At 40.3% G+C, this 16809-nt stretch overlaps 2 protein-coding genes across 3 annotated transcripts; one reads left to right on the top strand and one right to left on the bottom strand.

Moving 5' to 3' along the window:
• Window positions 1-1711: 1711 nt before the first annotated feature.
• On the bottom strand, window positions 1712-9776 carry LOC118310331 (transcription initiation factor IIB-like). Of its 2 annotated transcripts, none has more exons than XM_035633162.2 (7): window positions 8304-9776; window positions 7929-8041; window positions 6585-6718; window positions 5782-5928; window positions 5083-5212; window positions 3882-4163; window positions 1712-2935 (listed from the first exon to the last, which is right to left on the bottom strand). In XM_035633162.2, exons 2-7 carry the CDS (start codon window positions 7957-7959, stop codon window positions 2802-2804), a joined length of 858 nt encoding a protein of 285 aa, XP_035489055.1. In that variant the 5' UTR covers window positions 7960-8041; window positions 8304-9776; the 3' UTR covers window positions 1712-2801. The 2 variants fall into 2 exon arrangements, with proteins under 2 accessions (XP_035489055.1, XP_035489054.1); XM_035633161.2 differs by having other exon boundaries at window positions 8351-9774.
• A 958-nt stretch (window positions 9777-10734) lies between these two features.
• Window positions 10735-16242, top strand: gtf2b (general transcription factor IIB). Its single transcript, XM_035633163.2, has 7 exons — window positions 10735-10882; window positions 11999-12111; window positions 13193-13326; window positions 13753-13899; window positions 14029-14158; window positions 15302-15583; window positions 15866-16242. The coding sequence occupies exons 1-7, from the start codon at window positions 10866-10868 to the stop codon at window positions 15997-15999; spliced, it is 957 nt and encodes a 318-aa protein (XP_035489056.1). The 5' UTR covers window positions 10735-10865; the 3' UTR covers window positions 16000-16242.
• Window positions 16243-16809: the final 567 nt, after the last annotated feature.

Here is a 16809-nt window from a genome sequence, read left to right as displayed (position 1 = left end):
CTGGCTGGTGAAGGTTTAACTTATTGAACATGGATCTCCCTCTCTGATTTGTAAAGAATACACTGTGTAGTGTCACAGTCATGAAGTCAAGCGGTTTGACTGTGCATCCGATGCACAAATAGGAAGTCTTTGTGCATAAGTGGCAAAAACAACAACAACCGACACAACCGGGCGGTTTGATAAGGGAATGGTTTGGGGAACATGACATGAGTTCAGAGTTGACTTGACCTCCAAATTCTCCAGATCCCAATCCAATGAAGAATGTGTAGCATGTGCTGGGTATTGATTTGGTTATTGCTTATCCTCTGCTGTGTTCATGTGAAGGCTCAGTCAGAATCACCTTGGACATCCCCATCATGAGCTGCCAGCACCTGCTACATGTTGGATGAGGGTATACTGTGGGTATACAGTGGCAGACTGAATGTGAATTTTTATAGATGAGTGTTTTCCAAACCTAGTGCACTCTTTCTTTAGCTCCACCTGCTGTTGTCTTGATGCACTGTAACATTTTTACTGATACTATTGAGGTACTGATAATTCATTACAATCATTCATTAACTTCAGATTCCATGGATTTATGAAAAGGTTATTAACTTAAGTTGTGTTACCATTTCATTAACATAAAGATGTAAATTTGAATAAAAACCTAACCAAGTCAAGCAACTCTTTGTGTCACTTTCCTCCACAGGCCTGGGAAGTGTGGTGTCGAGGAGCAGTGCGGTCACAGACTGGTACAGCGTCAGACACAGGCTGGCGCAGTCAGACAGCAATATCACAGGCCTTGTATACCAGTGGGCTTGTTAGGGTGTTAATCTTTACAGTTTAGAGATTTGTTCATGCAGGACAGACATTTCTAGATCTGTCACTGCTTTTAAATCAACTTAGAGTAAATACAACAATAAAATGTATGTAGTGTGACTGAACCTCAGAAGGGTGGTCGGAATAACATAAACACATCTTGTTAAGGAAAAATGTCTCATTTTTAAACAAATGCAGATTAAGTCCAGGACTAGATTTTTGTTGTAGAAATGGATGCATTACTTTGCATAACTCAGTTTAAGGACACAAAGCCAGGAGCTTCTCCTTACTTTGGATGAAAAGTACACATTTTTAGGGTACAGTATTAGTTAGGATGCTGTACAGTAGGATAGGCGGGGAAGAGACATTCCAACCCCACAGATACAAGGACTGGACACATTAACACGGCTTGTTTAAAGCATGAGCAGCAGAGCTCATCAGATCAGAGCGGAGAAATGCAGTAACTCAAGAGAATGTCAGACCGTGGCACAACCATCCATTGGCTTTTCAACACTGAGGGCCAACAAGGTGAGACAATACAAAGAAATCGAGAGAAAAAAAAAAGAAAAAGGATGAGATTTCATTAACAGTATGAAAAGTCAAAAGAAAAAAATAAGTCTGTCTAGGGCACCGCTTCATTTTAGAGGTAGTCACTGAAAGAATGTGACCAAAGTCCGAGTGTTTAGTGAGTTCACATGCTGATATCAGAGACTTTTCTCTTTCTCTTTGTTCACTCTGTCTTTGTCTGGGATTCTTTGAGGGTCCACTATAAGCTCAGCTTTCACAAGACTCAACTCTGAACAAACATTTGGCCCCACGGCAAAAATAAAAACAGAAATGCTGCTTTACTGTGTTGTTGGCAATATACCTGGTTTCAACAGTAGAACAGAGACAAAATCAATGACCAGTGTAATCAGGTCTGCATGAGTTTATTGCACCGCCTCCACATCTGATCGTGTAACCTGACCAAACTATAACACTTCACGCCCCGGTGGCTGCTTTTCTTTCTTTCCTTCTTTTTTTTTTTCTTTCTTACATTCAAAGTACAGGGACAGCGCGAGTGAGCACAGAGTGCCAGCAGCCAGCTGCCAGCAGCCCAGGACCGGTTGAAACCTGTATGGGTTGCAAGTGAGGAGACGCTTCCTCCACCTAGTGCATCATAAGAGCTGCAAGTGATGCATGAGTTCAGCACGCAGGGTCCTATTGACTGTGGAGTTTGTCAATACCACAAATACATGTGGATTGAATGATATGTCGATAGATAGTTTTACAAAGTACAAATAATGTTGCCACATGAGAGTTTATGTTAATAAGTTTAGTTTAAACGTAACAGGATGTTGTAGTGTGTCTTGTGGACAAAAGGAACACGTGACCACATTTAGTGACTTTAGGTGTTTTCACATTCCTCTCCTGGAGTAGGAGATTTCTGTGCACTTCTCTGCTATTTGAAATTCAAACAAATACTGGCAAACTAGTTTTGGTACATCAGAAATACAGAAAACAAAACGCTGTTGATTATACAAATATAGGCAAAGAAACCAGAAACTTCCAACGCACTCAGAGGCACGGATCCATGAGAGGACGGCAGGTGTCTCCATGGCTGAATCTCGCCGATGTTGCCGCTAGATATCTTAATACACATTCTTCCACCATTCAACTTATGGGTACGGTCGAATTGTCAAATTGGCTTAGGAAGTTTCCTAAATCTTGAAGGGACCCGGAAGTATATCATCAGCAGCCATGATAAGAGCTGTTCGGATTCTCTAAATGCCTATCTCCTTTACTATAGGGTACACTGGAGCTTCCTATGCGAAAGGATAGGAGAAATAGACGCCCCACAATTCATTGCAGCAGCGATATTAAATACGCACCATGCATGAATGTAAATGATTAAATCCCGAAGTAGAAGAAGAAGAGTATGAATATGACCCAGAAGAGATAAAAGAGCCCAATCCTTAGTGTACAGCAAAAAAAACATTGAGACTGCATAGGCAGCGTCTTCTTCACAGCTGGGGCAGCTTGACGATGGGCGTGTCGAACTTGAAATCTGGAGGAAAAAGTTCTGCAGCCCGCGGGTAGATGAGTCGGTACAACTGTCTGATTGTGACATCCGCAACGCCGGCAATGTCTCCGATTTCTGTGGAAGAGTCGGAGACGATGGTGAAATCTCTGACCTGCAGTAAATATACTGACATCTATTGTATTTTCAATGTTCAAGCAGGAAGGACGGACGCAGATGTCTGGCTTCTTCACCTCACTAATTATAGGAAGAGACATTATTACAATATAAATGGACTTTAATAACTTGTGACTTCATATGAATGTAATGCATGCAAAAAACTAATACTCCAGTGAAATGTGTAATACTATGTGAAATGTTTGACTTATTGTTTGACCGACTGACTTGACTGACTGGTGTTTTCAGTAACATTTAAAGTCCGCCTATTTAGTATTTATATCATATAACACTTAATGAATGATATATAACACATAATAGGTAGTATTTTAATTATTTTAACTGTTTTATAATATTGTCATTTACTGATTTGTTCATAAATGCATAGTTCCACAAAGCATTTCAGAATTGATCACAAATACATTTATAAACACATACATCTGTTCTTGAATACACTTTTTCATAAACCATTTTGGACATATATTTATGAACTTCATCGTTTCCTCGCTTAACTTTCAGACTGGGTCCAAAGCTTTTCACCTTTACTGAAAATAAACCATATTAATCTCGTCAAACATACAAACATGTTGTGGAACAGAACAATAGAATTTAAAAATAATGTAATAATTAACATAATGTAATAAAATATCTTAACCAATAATGTAAAAATATTTGGACCGATTTCATAAAATGTCTTTACCAATAATGTAATAATCTCTGTAGCAATTATGTAATAAACAATTACACTAACGGGAGGTTGGTTAAGACATTTTATTACAATAACGGTAGTTATTACATTATCTGGAAATGAGTACATCATTGGGTTCTACAACATGTCTGTTGCACCTCTGGTCTAAACTAATCACAAAATGTGAGCGTCATCAGTAACTAGAGAATCATCACTTACCTTTCTGGGTCTTCTTCTGTGCAGAGGCCTGTGAGGCCATGTAAATGGCCGCTGCAGCAACAGAAATGGGGCTCCTGCCAGGCACCAGGTCAAGCTCCACGGCCTTCCTGGCGATGAAGTTGGCCGCCATTCGCACCGGCTTGGGCAGGCCGAGGTTTGAGCAGAAGCGGGGCATTAAGTCTCCCGGGTTGATGAGGTCCAAGCTGATATCCAGCATTTTCAAGATCAGCTTGAAGCATCTGCCAATCTTCTTCTTGGAGATTGGCGAGACAGCACAGATCTCTGCGGAGGAAATGGGGGGGATCGGGAGACGTGATGCATTTGGATGGACTGTGAAAGAGAACTAGTAACAGTATCTCCCCTTTTCTTTGCAGTTTTTCCTGTGACATTCACTGTAACATGAGAAGAGATAGGGCATGTTGCACATTACACAGGGCAGGACCCAAAAAACTTGTAAAACTACAAAGTAAAACAGGAAATCACATATTCAAGCTACAAACACAGGAAATAACAATAAGGTAAATCAAAAACATAAACAGAATGTCCACAAACAAAACCCCAACTAGTCTCTCAAACTTTTTAAGTTCAAAAAGACTTCATGATCCTGGCAGATAATGACAAGTGGATTTGATTTATATAGCACCTTTCAGAAGTAGCTTCACAAAGTGCTTTCACAAAAACATACAAATCACAGAAAATTAGAATCAGCATTCCAACAATAATACAGTTTTCAGGTCACATGTCTGTATAAAAAAAGACAATATAAAAAAAAAATAATGTTCATGATGTACGGTGAACTTAAGTGTCATGAAAGGCATCATTAAATAAAATGTATTATCATCATCATTATTATTATTAGAATTATTAATATTATTATTATTATTAGTAGAATGATTTCCTTCTGCACTGTCTGGAAATTCAGAAAACTACAATTTTTACTACTACTTATCTTAACTCAATTGTCTCCTGAAGGCCGATCAAATAAGGGGAAATATGTTTTTTGAATTTAAATTTAACATGAGAAGTCATTACAAAATCAAGACTATGATTTCCAGGCAGAAAAATGGGAAAAAGTCTCTCTTAGTAACTGTTTGCATATATGACACACCAATATTTCTTCTGATGTTGTGCCATTAATCTTCCAGAGCATTTGTAACTTCAATAATGTGTCAAATAGGAAGTGGAAAGTGATTATTCTGACCTTTAAAGGTCCTTGGTACGCCTTCTTGTCTGCAGGCGATGTACAGACAGGCTGTAGCAATGGCATCGTGGGCATGTCCCTTCAGGCTCTTCTGTTCATACACTTGCTTGAATAAGTTGTTTGTTCTGTCCTGCAGACCAAGAGCAAGAAAATTAAAAATTATTATCAGCAAAACAATTATAAGTTCAAATGCATGTTTCAATATGTGTGATAGTGTTTTTACTTTTCTTGAAAACAGTCACGGTCTGCATTTCCACATACTCACAATTCCACTGTTTTAAAATCACTGTATTATTCACATCAGATATGTGTTAAGTGAGCCAGTATCACCTGTTAATGGAACAAAATCACAGACGTTGTTCAACCCTTGATGAGACATTGACCCCAGGTCAAACTGTTTTTGTCACATTCAGCAGACTGCAGCCTGCAGTGTGTCAATACACTTCAATTATAAACCACAGTCACACAGAATTAGATTATTACCTCAAGTTTCTGTTACGTATCGCTTGCTCACACATATATGTTTTTTATTTCTCTCTCTCTCTCTCTCTCTCTCTCTGTGAGTCACCAGGCCTTTAACATCTCTGTCACCACTCAGACTCTTACAGTTGCTTACAGAGATGCCTGCTTATCGTATTATTGTCAGGACCAAACCAGGTAAAGACAAAAACGGCAAAGCTTCAGATATTGTGAACTCACTATGATGATCGCTGGCAGGTGGATGCGATCTGCCATGGTTCTGATTTCCTCAAATGCGTTGAGCATGGCTCGGTCGGAGCTGCTCTTGGTTCTCCGGTTCTGGTACTTTGGCTTTCCACACTCATCAAAACTAGCTGCGCCAGTTCCCTGTGTTGGAAAATGAAAGGATGTTTAGTGGAATCATTAATTGCAGCTGTATTTCAAGAGAACTCTGAGGGTTTGGTTTCCGACATTACAAAACAGTGACACTAGTGTATGACATTTTCTTGTTCCGGATGTGAAAATAGGAAAACTGAAATGTATTTATGTAACGTAGAAAAAAAGGAAAATAAAGTATTATAGTAGTCAGGGAAAAGTCCCCCTCATTGCTTATAAACACAATTAAAAAAAAAGTTTGTCAGGCATCTGCACTGTACTGAGGGAGTTGACGAAGATAAACCAGGGGCTTTATTCCACAACAGACAAGGTAAAACACAACTTCCCTCTGCTGTCTCATCCAATATAACACAAAACAAAGAATATGACGATACCTTTTCTGCCAGGTGTCGTTTATCAGCATTATTCGTTAGTATTGAATATTACACCAATGTCAACAATTTTACTTCATTTCGCTATTTGTTTTTTATTTCTATACATTGCTTTGGGTTTTCAGTAAATTAAGAGCCTCCCACCCCAACCCCTAATCTGAACTAAGATATTCCCACCATGGAAACCAGAGTGCTGGATTAAATAACTAGAACTCCTCTGACATCCTTTCACTTATTTCAAGCCCACATCTTGGAACACCGGTCCTGGTCTCTCACCTTGCTGATCATGGTGGTTAGGTCTCCTCCATTGAGCAGCGGGTTCTGGGCGTCTCCCACTCTGGATGGATCTTTAAGGGCTTTCTCATTAGAAAACGTCCGCCACTCTGAGCCCACGTCGATTACACGGTCACCTGAGGAGAAATGGTTTGGAGAGCTGAACTAAAAGGTACAAGATAGATTTCTTAAACATTTCATTGTAACCAGCTTTAATTGGCAGATTTGCTGCATGGATATAATATCTAGGTTATTTCAATAAAACAGGATTCTGTAATAATATCCAGCAACTTCTGCATTAACACAAACAACCATCTCCCTTTGCAAACAATATTCTTAGAAACAAGAATTCAAAATTTTGAATTAATACCTTAGTACATGACTTTTGGTTTCACTATTTCTTGGGACTTAAAATCCTCTTGAGTCTTTTGGATTGGTGTCTAGGCCATTGATTGATAACAACATGCAACGTGAACTAATTACAAAGAAAGAGGCATACATTTGACAAGTGAAAGGTGAATGATGAAGAGAACAGATGTTGGACAAGATCAGCAAATCACCTGCACAGACAGTCTGTGCACATTTCATCCCACTGGAATAATTAAGCAGAGGATGTTGCCATGACAATCACAATTCCCTTCTGTAAATGCATTTGTAGTTGTCCAAGTCTCAGATGATGTAAATAATGTGTTGATCTCCCTGTATTATTTCTTCGGCTTGTTTTACAAATATGCTGTTTACTCAGTGTGGTGACTCAAAATCTGGTTTAATCATTTTACACACCATCTCCTTCTCTCTCTTCTTTCTCATGTTCTAATCACTGACTGTCTCTGAATGTGGTGAGGTCTTAAATGTCAATTCATTCATTCAAAGTAAAAAGGTGTGACAAAGGCAGAACATATTTTCTTGACAAAGCCATTATTTTTCTTTCACTTATCAGGACTGTTCATTGAAACAGTGGCAGGTCGAGGATTTGAATTCATATTCTAATCCTGTAAGGATATTTTTCCTCAATTCATCAGTCTTTCTAATATTTAGAGGCAGAGTCACATTCATCTCGTCAGAGTTGAGCTGAAGCTGTGGGAGCAGGAACAGAGGGAAGCTCAGTTTGAATCAGGGAGTATAACTGACGTCTCTTGAATCCCCGTCTGATCTGGTCTGTGCTCATTAGAGGAAAACTCTGCTCCCTACAAAAAGTTTTTTTTCTTCTATGCCTTTAATGTGAGTATGTTCCTTGATGATAAATGTCATATTCATTAATGCATATTCATCACAGTAGACAATAGTGTAGCTCTCTGATTCTGATTCCATCACAGAAGTGCATGTCTTTGTACGGTAAACACTGACCTACTACCAGGCCACATTCAGGGCATATCATGTCTCCTGCTCTGTAGTCCTCCACCAGGATGGCATCAGGGTGGTCGGGGCAGTGAACTCTGGGAAGGGCCAAAGCATCTCCGCTAGAGGAAGAACAAAACTGTTCAATGATGCTCAAAGCATGAGACAAAATATGAGAAACAGTGGGAAATGAATGGTGTGGTAGAGCGAGAGAGAGAGAGAGAGAGAGAGAGAGGGGGGGAGAGAGAGAGAGAGAGAGAGAGAGAGGTCTGTGCCTTTAAGGAAAGATGCTCATTAAAGTTTTACAGAACTTTTTTCTCGCCAACACCCAAAGCTATTCGGTCTAGAATTATTTTTTTGAATGAATAAGCAGCATATCCTCACATTAATTTCGTTTGACATCTATCTAAGTGGTGATAGTCGATGCTCACCGGCTTGTAAACGCCATATCCCTCAACACAATCACAATCATCGTGGCATTCTCCGGTCCCGTGGCCGTTGGAGGACGGCTGTTCAAAGACATCAAAGATATCACGACGTGTTTGTTGAATTTAGGATCCGTGAGCCCATAAACCGAGAGAGGAGGCCGCAGCCTGGACAACCAGAGACAAACAATGACAGAAACCAACCTGCAGCAATTGACGCACAATACCACAAATAGCTACAATTTTTTTTTTTACATCTTTATCTACAACTAAAGCGTCAGGCATTTTTATTTTATAACGTGTGATAACGAAATAATAACTTGTTATCTCAGGAAAACAAAAGGTTGTTTCCTTTTATAATGTCTAATCCTGATACCTGATAGGCTAAATATAAATTATAAAAGGAAACAACCTTTTGTTTTCTTGTGACGACGAGTTATAATTTCGATATCACGAGAAAAAGAGCTTTGTTGTGTTGAGACAACGAGATAATAACTTGCTATAACGAAATAATAACCCGTTATATCGATATGAAAAAAATCGCAAGCATGGCCGTTCACGGCTTCCGTCTCCATCACCAAGCCTGCTTTCATAGGCATTTAATACAGATCTGTTGTTTGCAAATTATTCCCTAATAATATTGAAGGAATTTTCCTGGAAAGGTGTGCATAATTAGATACTAACTGTGGTGAATATAGAGACACTGTTTGGTCAGTGGATTGATAGTTGTCATTGTACAGCAGGCCAACACAAGAGAACATATAGATGTAAAATATTTGTTGTTCTTTCATTCATTCCTTTTCAGGAAATCACTTGGAAATTATAGACACATTCAATTCAAACGTATATTTGTATTCCTGTTATTAATTTACTATTGTAGCTATTTGTGGTATTGTACGTCAATTGCTGCAGGTTTGTTTCTGTTATTGTTAGTCTCTGGTTGTCCAGGCTGCGGCCTCCTCTTGGTTTATGGGCTCACGGATCCTAAATTCAACATGAACACGTCCTGATATCTTTGATGTCTTTGAACAGCCGTACTCCAACGGCCACGGGACCGGAAAGGGGCATAAATTACGGTGCCCTGATTATTGTGCTGAGAGCAGTGATCGAAATGGAGAGAAAAAAAAGTCCCGGTACTCCCTTAATTCACATGTGGCGTGTATTAAAAAATGATTAAGAATTACTGTGGGTGAACAGTGGCAGACTGAATGTGATTTTTCTTTGCTATTCAAATAAACAATATCTCAAAGTCGGGGGTTCCAATATTACTTAAAAATGAGAGACAAACACTGAATTATCTTCCCATGAGAACTAATCAATGTTATCATCATGCTGGAGCGATGAGTGTTTTCCAAACAGTGCACTATTTCCTTTAGCTCCACCTGCTGTTGTCTTGATGCACCGTGACATTTTTTTACTGATACAATCGAGGCACTGATAATTCATTACAATCATTCATTAACTTCAGATTCCATGGGTTTATGAAAAGGTTATTAAATTAATTAACACACAAATGTAGATTTGAATGAAAACCTAACCAGGTCAAGTGACTCTTTGTGTCACTTTCCTCCACAGGCCTGGGAAGTGTGGTGTCGAGGAGCAGTGCGGTCACAGACTGGTACAGAGTCAGACACAGGCTGGCGCAGTCAGACAGCAATATCACAGGCCTTGTATACCAGTGGGCTTGTTAGGGTGTTAATCTTTACAGTTTAGAGATTTGTTCATGCAGGACAGATGTGTCTAGATCTGACATTGCTTTTAAATCCGCCATTAAAACATTTAAAAAAAACCTAACTTTAATATCGGTGAAGTTCCTTTTTTCAATTTTCTAACTATTTTTTATCTTTTGTAAAGCATTTTGTGACTTTGCTTATCAGGGTTTTGTGTGGTCAGCACACTGAAAATGCATATTAATATATATATATTAATTCATATTAAGGTTTGTAATTTAAATATTCATGTAAGTTTCCTAGAAATATATACATGATTCGATTCTAACTATAGTGAATAAAGACATACTGTTTTGTTTGTTGGTTAATTAATAATTGAATCATTGTACAGCAGGCCAACAGAACATTTTGAAATAAATAAAATAATACAAAAACACTGACTGACTCTTTGGTTGGATGTAAATACTGTTCTTTCTTTGAAATTCAATTTCTCTCTAAGAACCTTCCCAGCAAATCACTTGGAAATTAAAGACATATTCAAGTCAAATGCATATTTTATTCCTGTTTTTGTTTTTGTATTGTAGCTATCTGTTATATCTGTACGTCCATTGTTAGTAAATTGCTGCTGTTTTGTACAAATATGAAGGAGAATTGCTGTGTCGCCGTCACTTCACTTTACTTCCTGCTTCTACAACAATGGATCATGCAATGGACTGACAGTTGACGCCCAAGTACGTTTGGTCTAGTTTGGACTCTGTGACTCCCCGTACTCCAACGGGCACGTGATCAGAAAGGTTATAAATAAGGGTGCCACAATCATTTGTGTCGACACAGACGGACTGAGGAGAGATATGGCGTCTACGAGCCGGTGAGTATCGACCTTTACCGAATATAAGCCTTCTGTTTTCTTTCTCTGTCGCTCTCAGAGTGACGCCTATTCAAGAACAGGACGCGACCTGCCGGGAGACGCTGGTGCCGGTAGAAAAAGACAACAATAACAACAACAAAGCCCTTTATCGTAGCGATGTACGCTGCTAGGTAGCAGCTAGTTAGCAAGGTAGCGGGTAGATGTTGCCAGAAAACAATCGCCGTTACAGCGTCACGTCGCCGCCGCGGCGCACGATGGCTCCAGCTCGCTGTCGCGTCAACGTCGCCTGGCATCGCGGACTTTATTCTGCTTCGCGCATCTCGAGAGAATGTCCACTTAATGTCGTATGAAGCGGAAACGTCCGCCAACGCAGGAACCGACGGTCTCGGCGACACTAGCTGTCTGTGTGTGAACAACACCGGACCGACGCTGCCGTCGATGATAGACACACGGAGCTTTTCTGTACAGCTCGTCCACGGTTAGTCTTTCACGCAACATTACACTATTATTTAAACAGTACACCGTGTGGATAGACTATAACTTTAGTCAGCCACACGAACTAAATACTATTCTTGTCATCGGGTTTGTGTTGCCACTAATTGTCTGTCAGCCTGGGACACATGTAAACATGAGGGAGAGATGGAAACATAATGATGTTGCTGTGCCCTGGTTCGACGGCCATGAGTGAGATCACCTGCTATTCCTTGGTTCTCTGTCACCACATCCTGATTGTTTTGATTCATCAATTAGTCCACTGGCAGCTAATTATCATAAATTCCTGAAATGAAATAGTAAACAAAAGGATTTTCAGGTAGATGTCAAACTAGTTGAAATGTGAGAATTTGCTGCCTATTCTTTCATAAATCGTCGTAGACAGAATATCTTTGGGTGTTGGCCAGAAAAAAAGTTCAGTGAAACTGTAATGAGCATATTTAATGTCAATTTTTTCCTTTAATCACTTTTTGTGTGAATTTTTGTTTGTTTTTACAAGGCAAGTCTCTCTCTGTCTCTCTCTCTCTCTCTCTCTCTCGCTCTACCACACCATTCATTTCCCACTGTTTCTCATATTTTGTCTCATGCTTTGAGCATCATTGAACAGTTTTGTTCTTCCTCTAGCGGAGATGCTTTGGCCCTTCCCAGAGTTCACTGCCCCGACCACCCTGATGCCATCCTGGTGGAGGACTACAGAGCAGGAGACATGATATGCCCTGAATGTGGCCTGGTAGTAGGTCAGTGTTTACCGTACAAAGACATGCACTTCTGTGATGGAATCAGAATCAGAGAGCTACACTATTGTCTACTGTGATGAATATGCATTAATGAATATGACATTTATCATCAAGGAACATACTCACATTAAAGGCACAGATAAAAATCCCTTTTACACGTGATGGAGACTGCAAGACAAAGCTGTAGGGAGCAGAGTTTTCCTCTAATGAGCACAGACCAGGTCAGAAGGGGATTCAAGAGACGTCAGTTATACTCCCTGATGCAAACTGAGCTTCCCTCTGTTCCTGCTCCCACAGCTTCAGCTCATCTCTGACGAGATGAATGTGACTCTGCCTCTAAATATTAGAAAGACTGATGAATTGAGAAAAAATATCCTTACAGGATTAGAATGATATCAAATCCTCGATCAACATCTTCCTGCCATGTTTCCTGCCTTTGTCACACCTTTTTCCTCACTACATTCAGAGCGAGTCAGTGATTAGAACATGAGAAAGAAGAGAGGGAAGGAGAATACAGGAGGATCGAAGCATTATTTACATCATCTGAGACTTGGACAACTACAAATGCATTTACAGAAGGGAATTGTGATTGTCATGGCAACATCCTCTGCTTAATTATTCCAGTGGGATGAAATGTGCACAGACTGTCTGTGCAGGTGATTTGCTGAACTTGTCCAACATTTGTTCTCTTCATCAGTCACCTTGTTCCACTTGTTAAATTTATGCATCGTTCTTTCTAATTAGTTCACGTCTCATGTTTTTATCAATCAATGGCCTAGACACCAATACAAAAGACTCAAGAGGAGACTACTGATTTTAAGTCCCAAGAAATAGTGAAACCAAAAGTCATGTACTAATGTATTAATTCAAATTCAGTTTTTAATAATATCGTTGCAAAGGGAGATGGTCGTTTGTGTTAATGCAGAAGTTGCTGGATATTATTACAGAATCCTGTTTTATTGAAATAACCTAGATATTATGTCCATGCAGCAAATCTGCAAATTAAAGCTGGTTACAATGAAATGTGTAAGAAATCTATCTTGTACCTTTTAGTTCAGCTCTCCAAACCATTTCTCCTCAGGTGACCGTGTAATCGACGTGGGCTCAGAGTGGCGGACGTTTTCTAATGAGAAAGCCCTTAAAGATCCATCCAGAGTGGGAGACGCCCAGAACCCGCTGCTCAATGGAGGAGACCTAACCACCATGATCAGCAAGGTGAGAGACCAGGACCGGTGTTCCAAGATGTGGGCTTGAAATAAGTGAAAGGATGTCAGAGGAGTTCTAGTTATTTAATCCAGCACTCTGGTTTCCATGGTGGGAATATTTTAGTTCAGATTAGGGGTTGGGGTGGGAGGCTCTTAATTTAGTGAAAACCCAAAGCAATGTATAGAAATAAAAAACAAATAGCGAAAGTAAATTGTTGACATTTTTTGTAATATTCAATACTAACGAATAATGCTGATAAACAACACCTTGAGCCAGAGTTAAGCCAAAATTTACTTTCAGACAGAACATGTTTTGTTTCATGTTTCCCAAACCTAACTCTGCACTGAGAGTGAGGATCCCACAGTGAAGCAGAAACTGTCTCGAAATATAGTTGCAATTAATGATTCTACTAAACATCCTTTGTTTCCACCACAGGGAACTGGCGCAGCTAGTTTTGATGAGTTCGGAAACTCAAAGTACCAGAACCGGAGAACCATGAGCAGCTCCGACCGAGCCATGCTCAACGCCTTCAAAGAAATCAGCACCATGGCAGATCGCATCAACCTGCCAAGGAACATTATAGTGAGTTCACAATATCGCTCTTTTCATCTTTACCTGGAAAGAAAAGAAAAGAAAAACACTATCACACATATTGAAACATGCATTTGAACTCAACATTTGTTTGCTGATATCAATGTTCTTGCTCTGCAGGACAGAACAAACAACTTATTCAAACAAGTGTATGAACAGAAGAGCCTGAAGGGACGAGCCAACGATGCCATTGCTTCCGCCTGTCTTTACATCGCCTGCAGGCAAGAAGGCGTACCAAGAACCTTTAAAGGTCAGAATAAAGACTTAAAACTTCCTGCAAGATTTTCAGCTATCTGCCATATTATTGACCTTACAGATGTTCTGGTTCCTGCTTTCCTGATGTCAATGGGGAGCTCATTCCACCATTCAGAAACCAGGACAGAAAACAGAAGGGATTTTGTTGGCTGCCCACTAGGGATGGAAAGATTAACTGATTAGTATCGATACACTAACACCCGCGGGGCAAGAGTGAATCTGCAGAGCAGCTGTGAATTGAGATCGGTTCTTAAATGTTTGCATCGATAAAATCTGATCCATTATTATTAGATGTGTATTCATTTGTTTAGAAATGTGACAGACCTAATTATTCGATATGTTGATACTTTATTCCTCCTAAATTGGACCTACGCTAACGTGCGCCGCGGATGTATGGTATGTGCTGCAGGTTCTGCAGAACAAACATGTCGCAAGCTGAGCCGATTAACTCTGTGAATTGCAAATCGAAAGTTTGGGAACACTACGAGTTTCACAGGAGAGACGGGAACACCGACAAGTCTGATGCAGTTTGCAAAATGTTGAGGGGAGACTCAGAGCCCTGAAGATTCTCTGTAGTGAGTTCGCAGGGTTCAGACACAGATCCTCTCTGAGTAACCCTGTAAGTGCCGTCCCTGAGGTAGGATGTGAACAGGGAGAGTGATGAGCCCGAGTCCCCTAAGCTAAAGAGCATGGTAAGAATAACAGCTGAGATGTTAACGTCTCTGTCTGGATGTTGAAATCACCTCAGTCAGTGAAGATCACTAAAATGTTCTTAAATGGATCGTAAGCCACAACAAAACTCTAATTAGGATTAAGTCAACATAGACAAAACTAAACCCAAAACAACAGACAACTTCAGAAAGTAAATATACTCAGCTAATCTAGCAGCCCTTGAGTAACATATCCCAGCAGTCAAGACACTACTTGGGTGTGATTCCTTCCCTTGTGTGAAAGACGAAAACGTCTTAAAGACAGAAGTAGCGGATGCATAATCTGTGCATCTCTTCTCATGTAACCGTGAAAGGTTACATGAGAAGGAGGAACTGCATAGAAAAAAACATGAAAAGTGGAGATGTTGTTACTAGTTTTCTCTCACCGTCCATCCAAATGATCTCTCGTCTCCCCGTTTCCTCCGCAGAGATCTGTGCCGTCTCCCGGATCTCCAAGAAGGAGATCGGCAGATGCTTCAAGCTGATCCTGAAGGCGCTGGAGACCAGCGTGGACCTCATCACCACGGGAGACTTCATGTCCCGCTTCTGCTCAAACCTCGGCCTGCCCAAGCAGGTGCAGATGGCGGCCACCTTCATCGCCAGGAAGGCCGTGGAGCTCGACCTGGTGCCTGGCAGGAGCCCCATCTCTGTGGCTGCAGCGGCCATTTACATGGCCTCACAGGCCTCTGCAGAGAAGAAGACCCAGAAAGGTGAGTGATGATTCTCTACTGATACTAATGAGTTTAGACCAGAGGTGCAACAGACATATTGTAGAACCCAATAACTACACTTTGTAAAAATCATCATTAATCACTGCTGAAAGGAAGTCGTTCCACTACTAGTTCCACTACTTTTGCATTTCCCCCGTAACATCACCTGAGATGCACTGTCACCTGACCTAAATGCCAATTAACAATATAACGTTAAATCTTACATGTCAGTAGATTTACTGCAGGTCAAAGATATCACCATTGTCTCCGATTCTTCCACAGAAATCGGAGACATTGCCGGCGTTGCAGACGTCACAATCAGACAGTCGTACCGACTCATCTACCCGCGAGCTGCTGAACTTTTCCCTCCAGACTTCAAGTTCGACACACCCGTTGACAAGCTGCCTCAGCTGTGAAGAAGACGCCGTCTACACAGTCTTGGTTTTTTTTTCTGCTGTACTTACAGGATTGTTCTTTTTTCAAGTCCTATTTTGTGTTCAATTTGGAAGATTTTTCTTGTCTCTTGGAAAGACTTCAGGCCTTTATCGAGGCGCTCTCACAGGAATCAGATGGACACACATTCCAGTGCTTAAAGAAACAAGCTTGCAGACTGTACCTGTTCTAAGTAATTTAAAAAAAAATAAAAGTTTTTCATTACAGCATTGGTAATCCACTCATGGTTTTGAATAACATTTCTTTACATAAAATATTCCACTGAAGCTGCTCTCAGACGTGCACTGAAGTCCAGCCATTTTCTGTATTTTTCTGGAGGGGCTGTTTGTGAAAATGCAAATGTTTCCCTTGCCAGCCCCAGACTAAAATCTTTGGAAGATGTCAGTGAGCTGATGTGAGAATAAAGCACGAATATCTCTGGAAGATTCACGCCGATTGAGTAGGGGTTCTATGGAGCACCAGCCATCACCTGAATGTTTCGTAAATTATCCTACTGTTGTGAAAGCGTCGACTCGGACCATCTCCTGCTGCATTCTTGGTGTGTGAATAGCAAACTCCAGAAAAAGCCCGGACTCCATTTTCCAGACATTTTCTTGAGTTCATCTTTAAAAACCGCTTTACACACGTGATAGATGAAATGCCTTCAAAGGATGAATGTGTCAGAACATCAGATCATGTTTCCTCACAATTATTTTCTAGAGTGAATTAAAGGTAAAATCCTAAATACCCAAATGAACCTATGAATTTTTTATATTGCGGCTACAAATAAAAGC

The sequence above is a fragment of the Scophthalmus maximus genome, chromosome 5 (genome assembly GCF_022379125.1).
Source record: "Scophthalmus maximus strain ysfricsl-2021 chromosome 5, ASM2237912v1, whole genome shotgun sequence".
In the NCBI taxonomy this organism is placed as follows: Eukaryota; Metazoa; Chordata; class Actinopteri; order Pleuronectiformes; family Scophthalmidae; genus Scophthalmus; species Scophthalmus maximus.
This window is presented reverse-complemented; position numbering and strand designations above follow the sequence as displayed.

Bases quoted from the DNA above. Each gene is read 5' to 3' on its own strand.
- gtf2b (XM_035633163.2), top strand. The intron at 12,112-13,192 runs GTCAGTGTTTAC...ATTTCTCCTCAG, and splicing joins TGAATGTGGCCTGGTAGTAG to GTGACCGTGTAATCGACGTG. The intron at 13,900-14,028 runs GTGAGTTCACAA...CTTGCTCTGCAG, and splicing joins ACCTGCCAAGGAACATTATA to GACAGAACAAACAACTTATT.
- LOC118310331 (XM_035633161.2), bottom strand. From the start codon at position 8,442: ATGTCTTTGAACAGCCGTCCTCCAACGGCCACGGGACCGGAGAATGCC. The intron at 6,719-7,928 runs GTCAGTGTTTAC...ATTTCTCCTCAG, and splicing joins TGAATGTGGCCTGGTAGTAG to GTGACCGTGTAATCGACGTG. The intron at 2,936-3,881 runs GTAAGTGATGAT...ACTCTTCCACAG, and splicing joins ACAGAAGAAGACCCAGAAAG to AAATCGGAGACATTGCCGGC.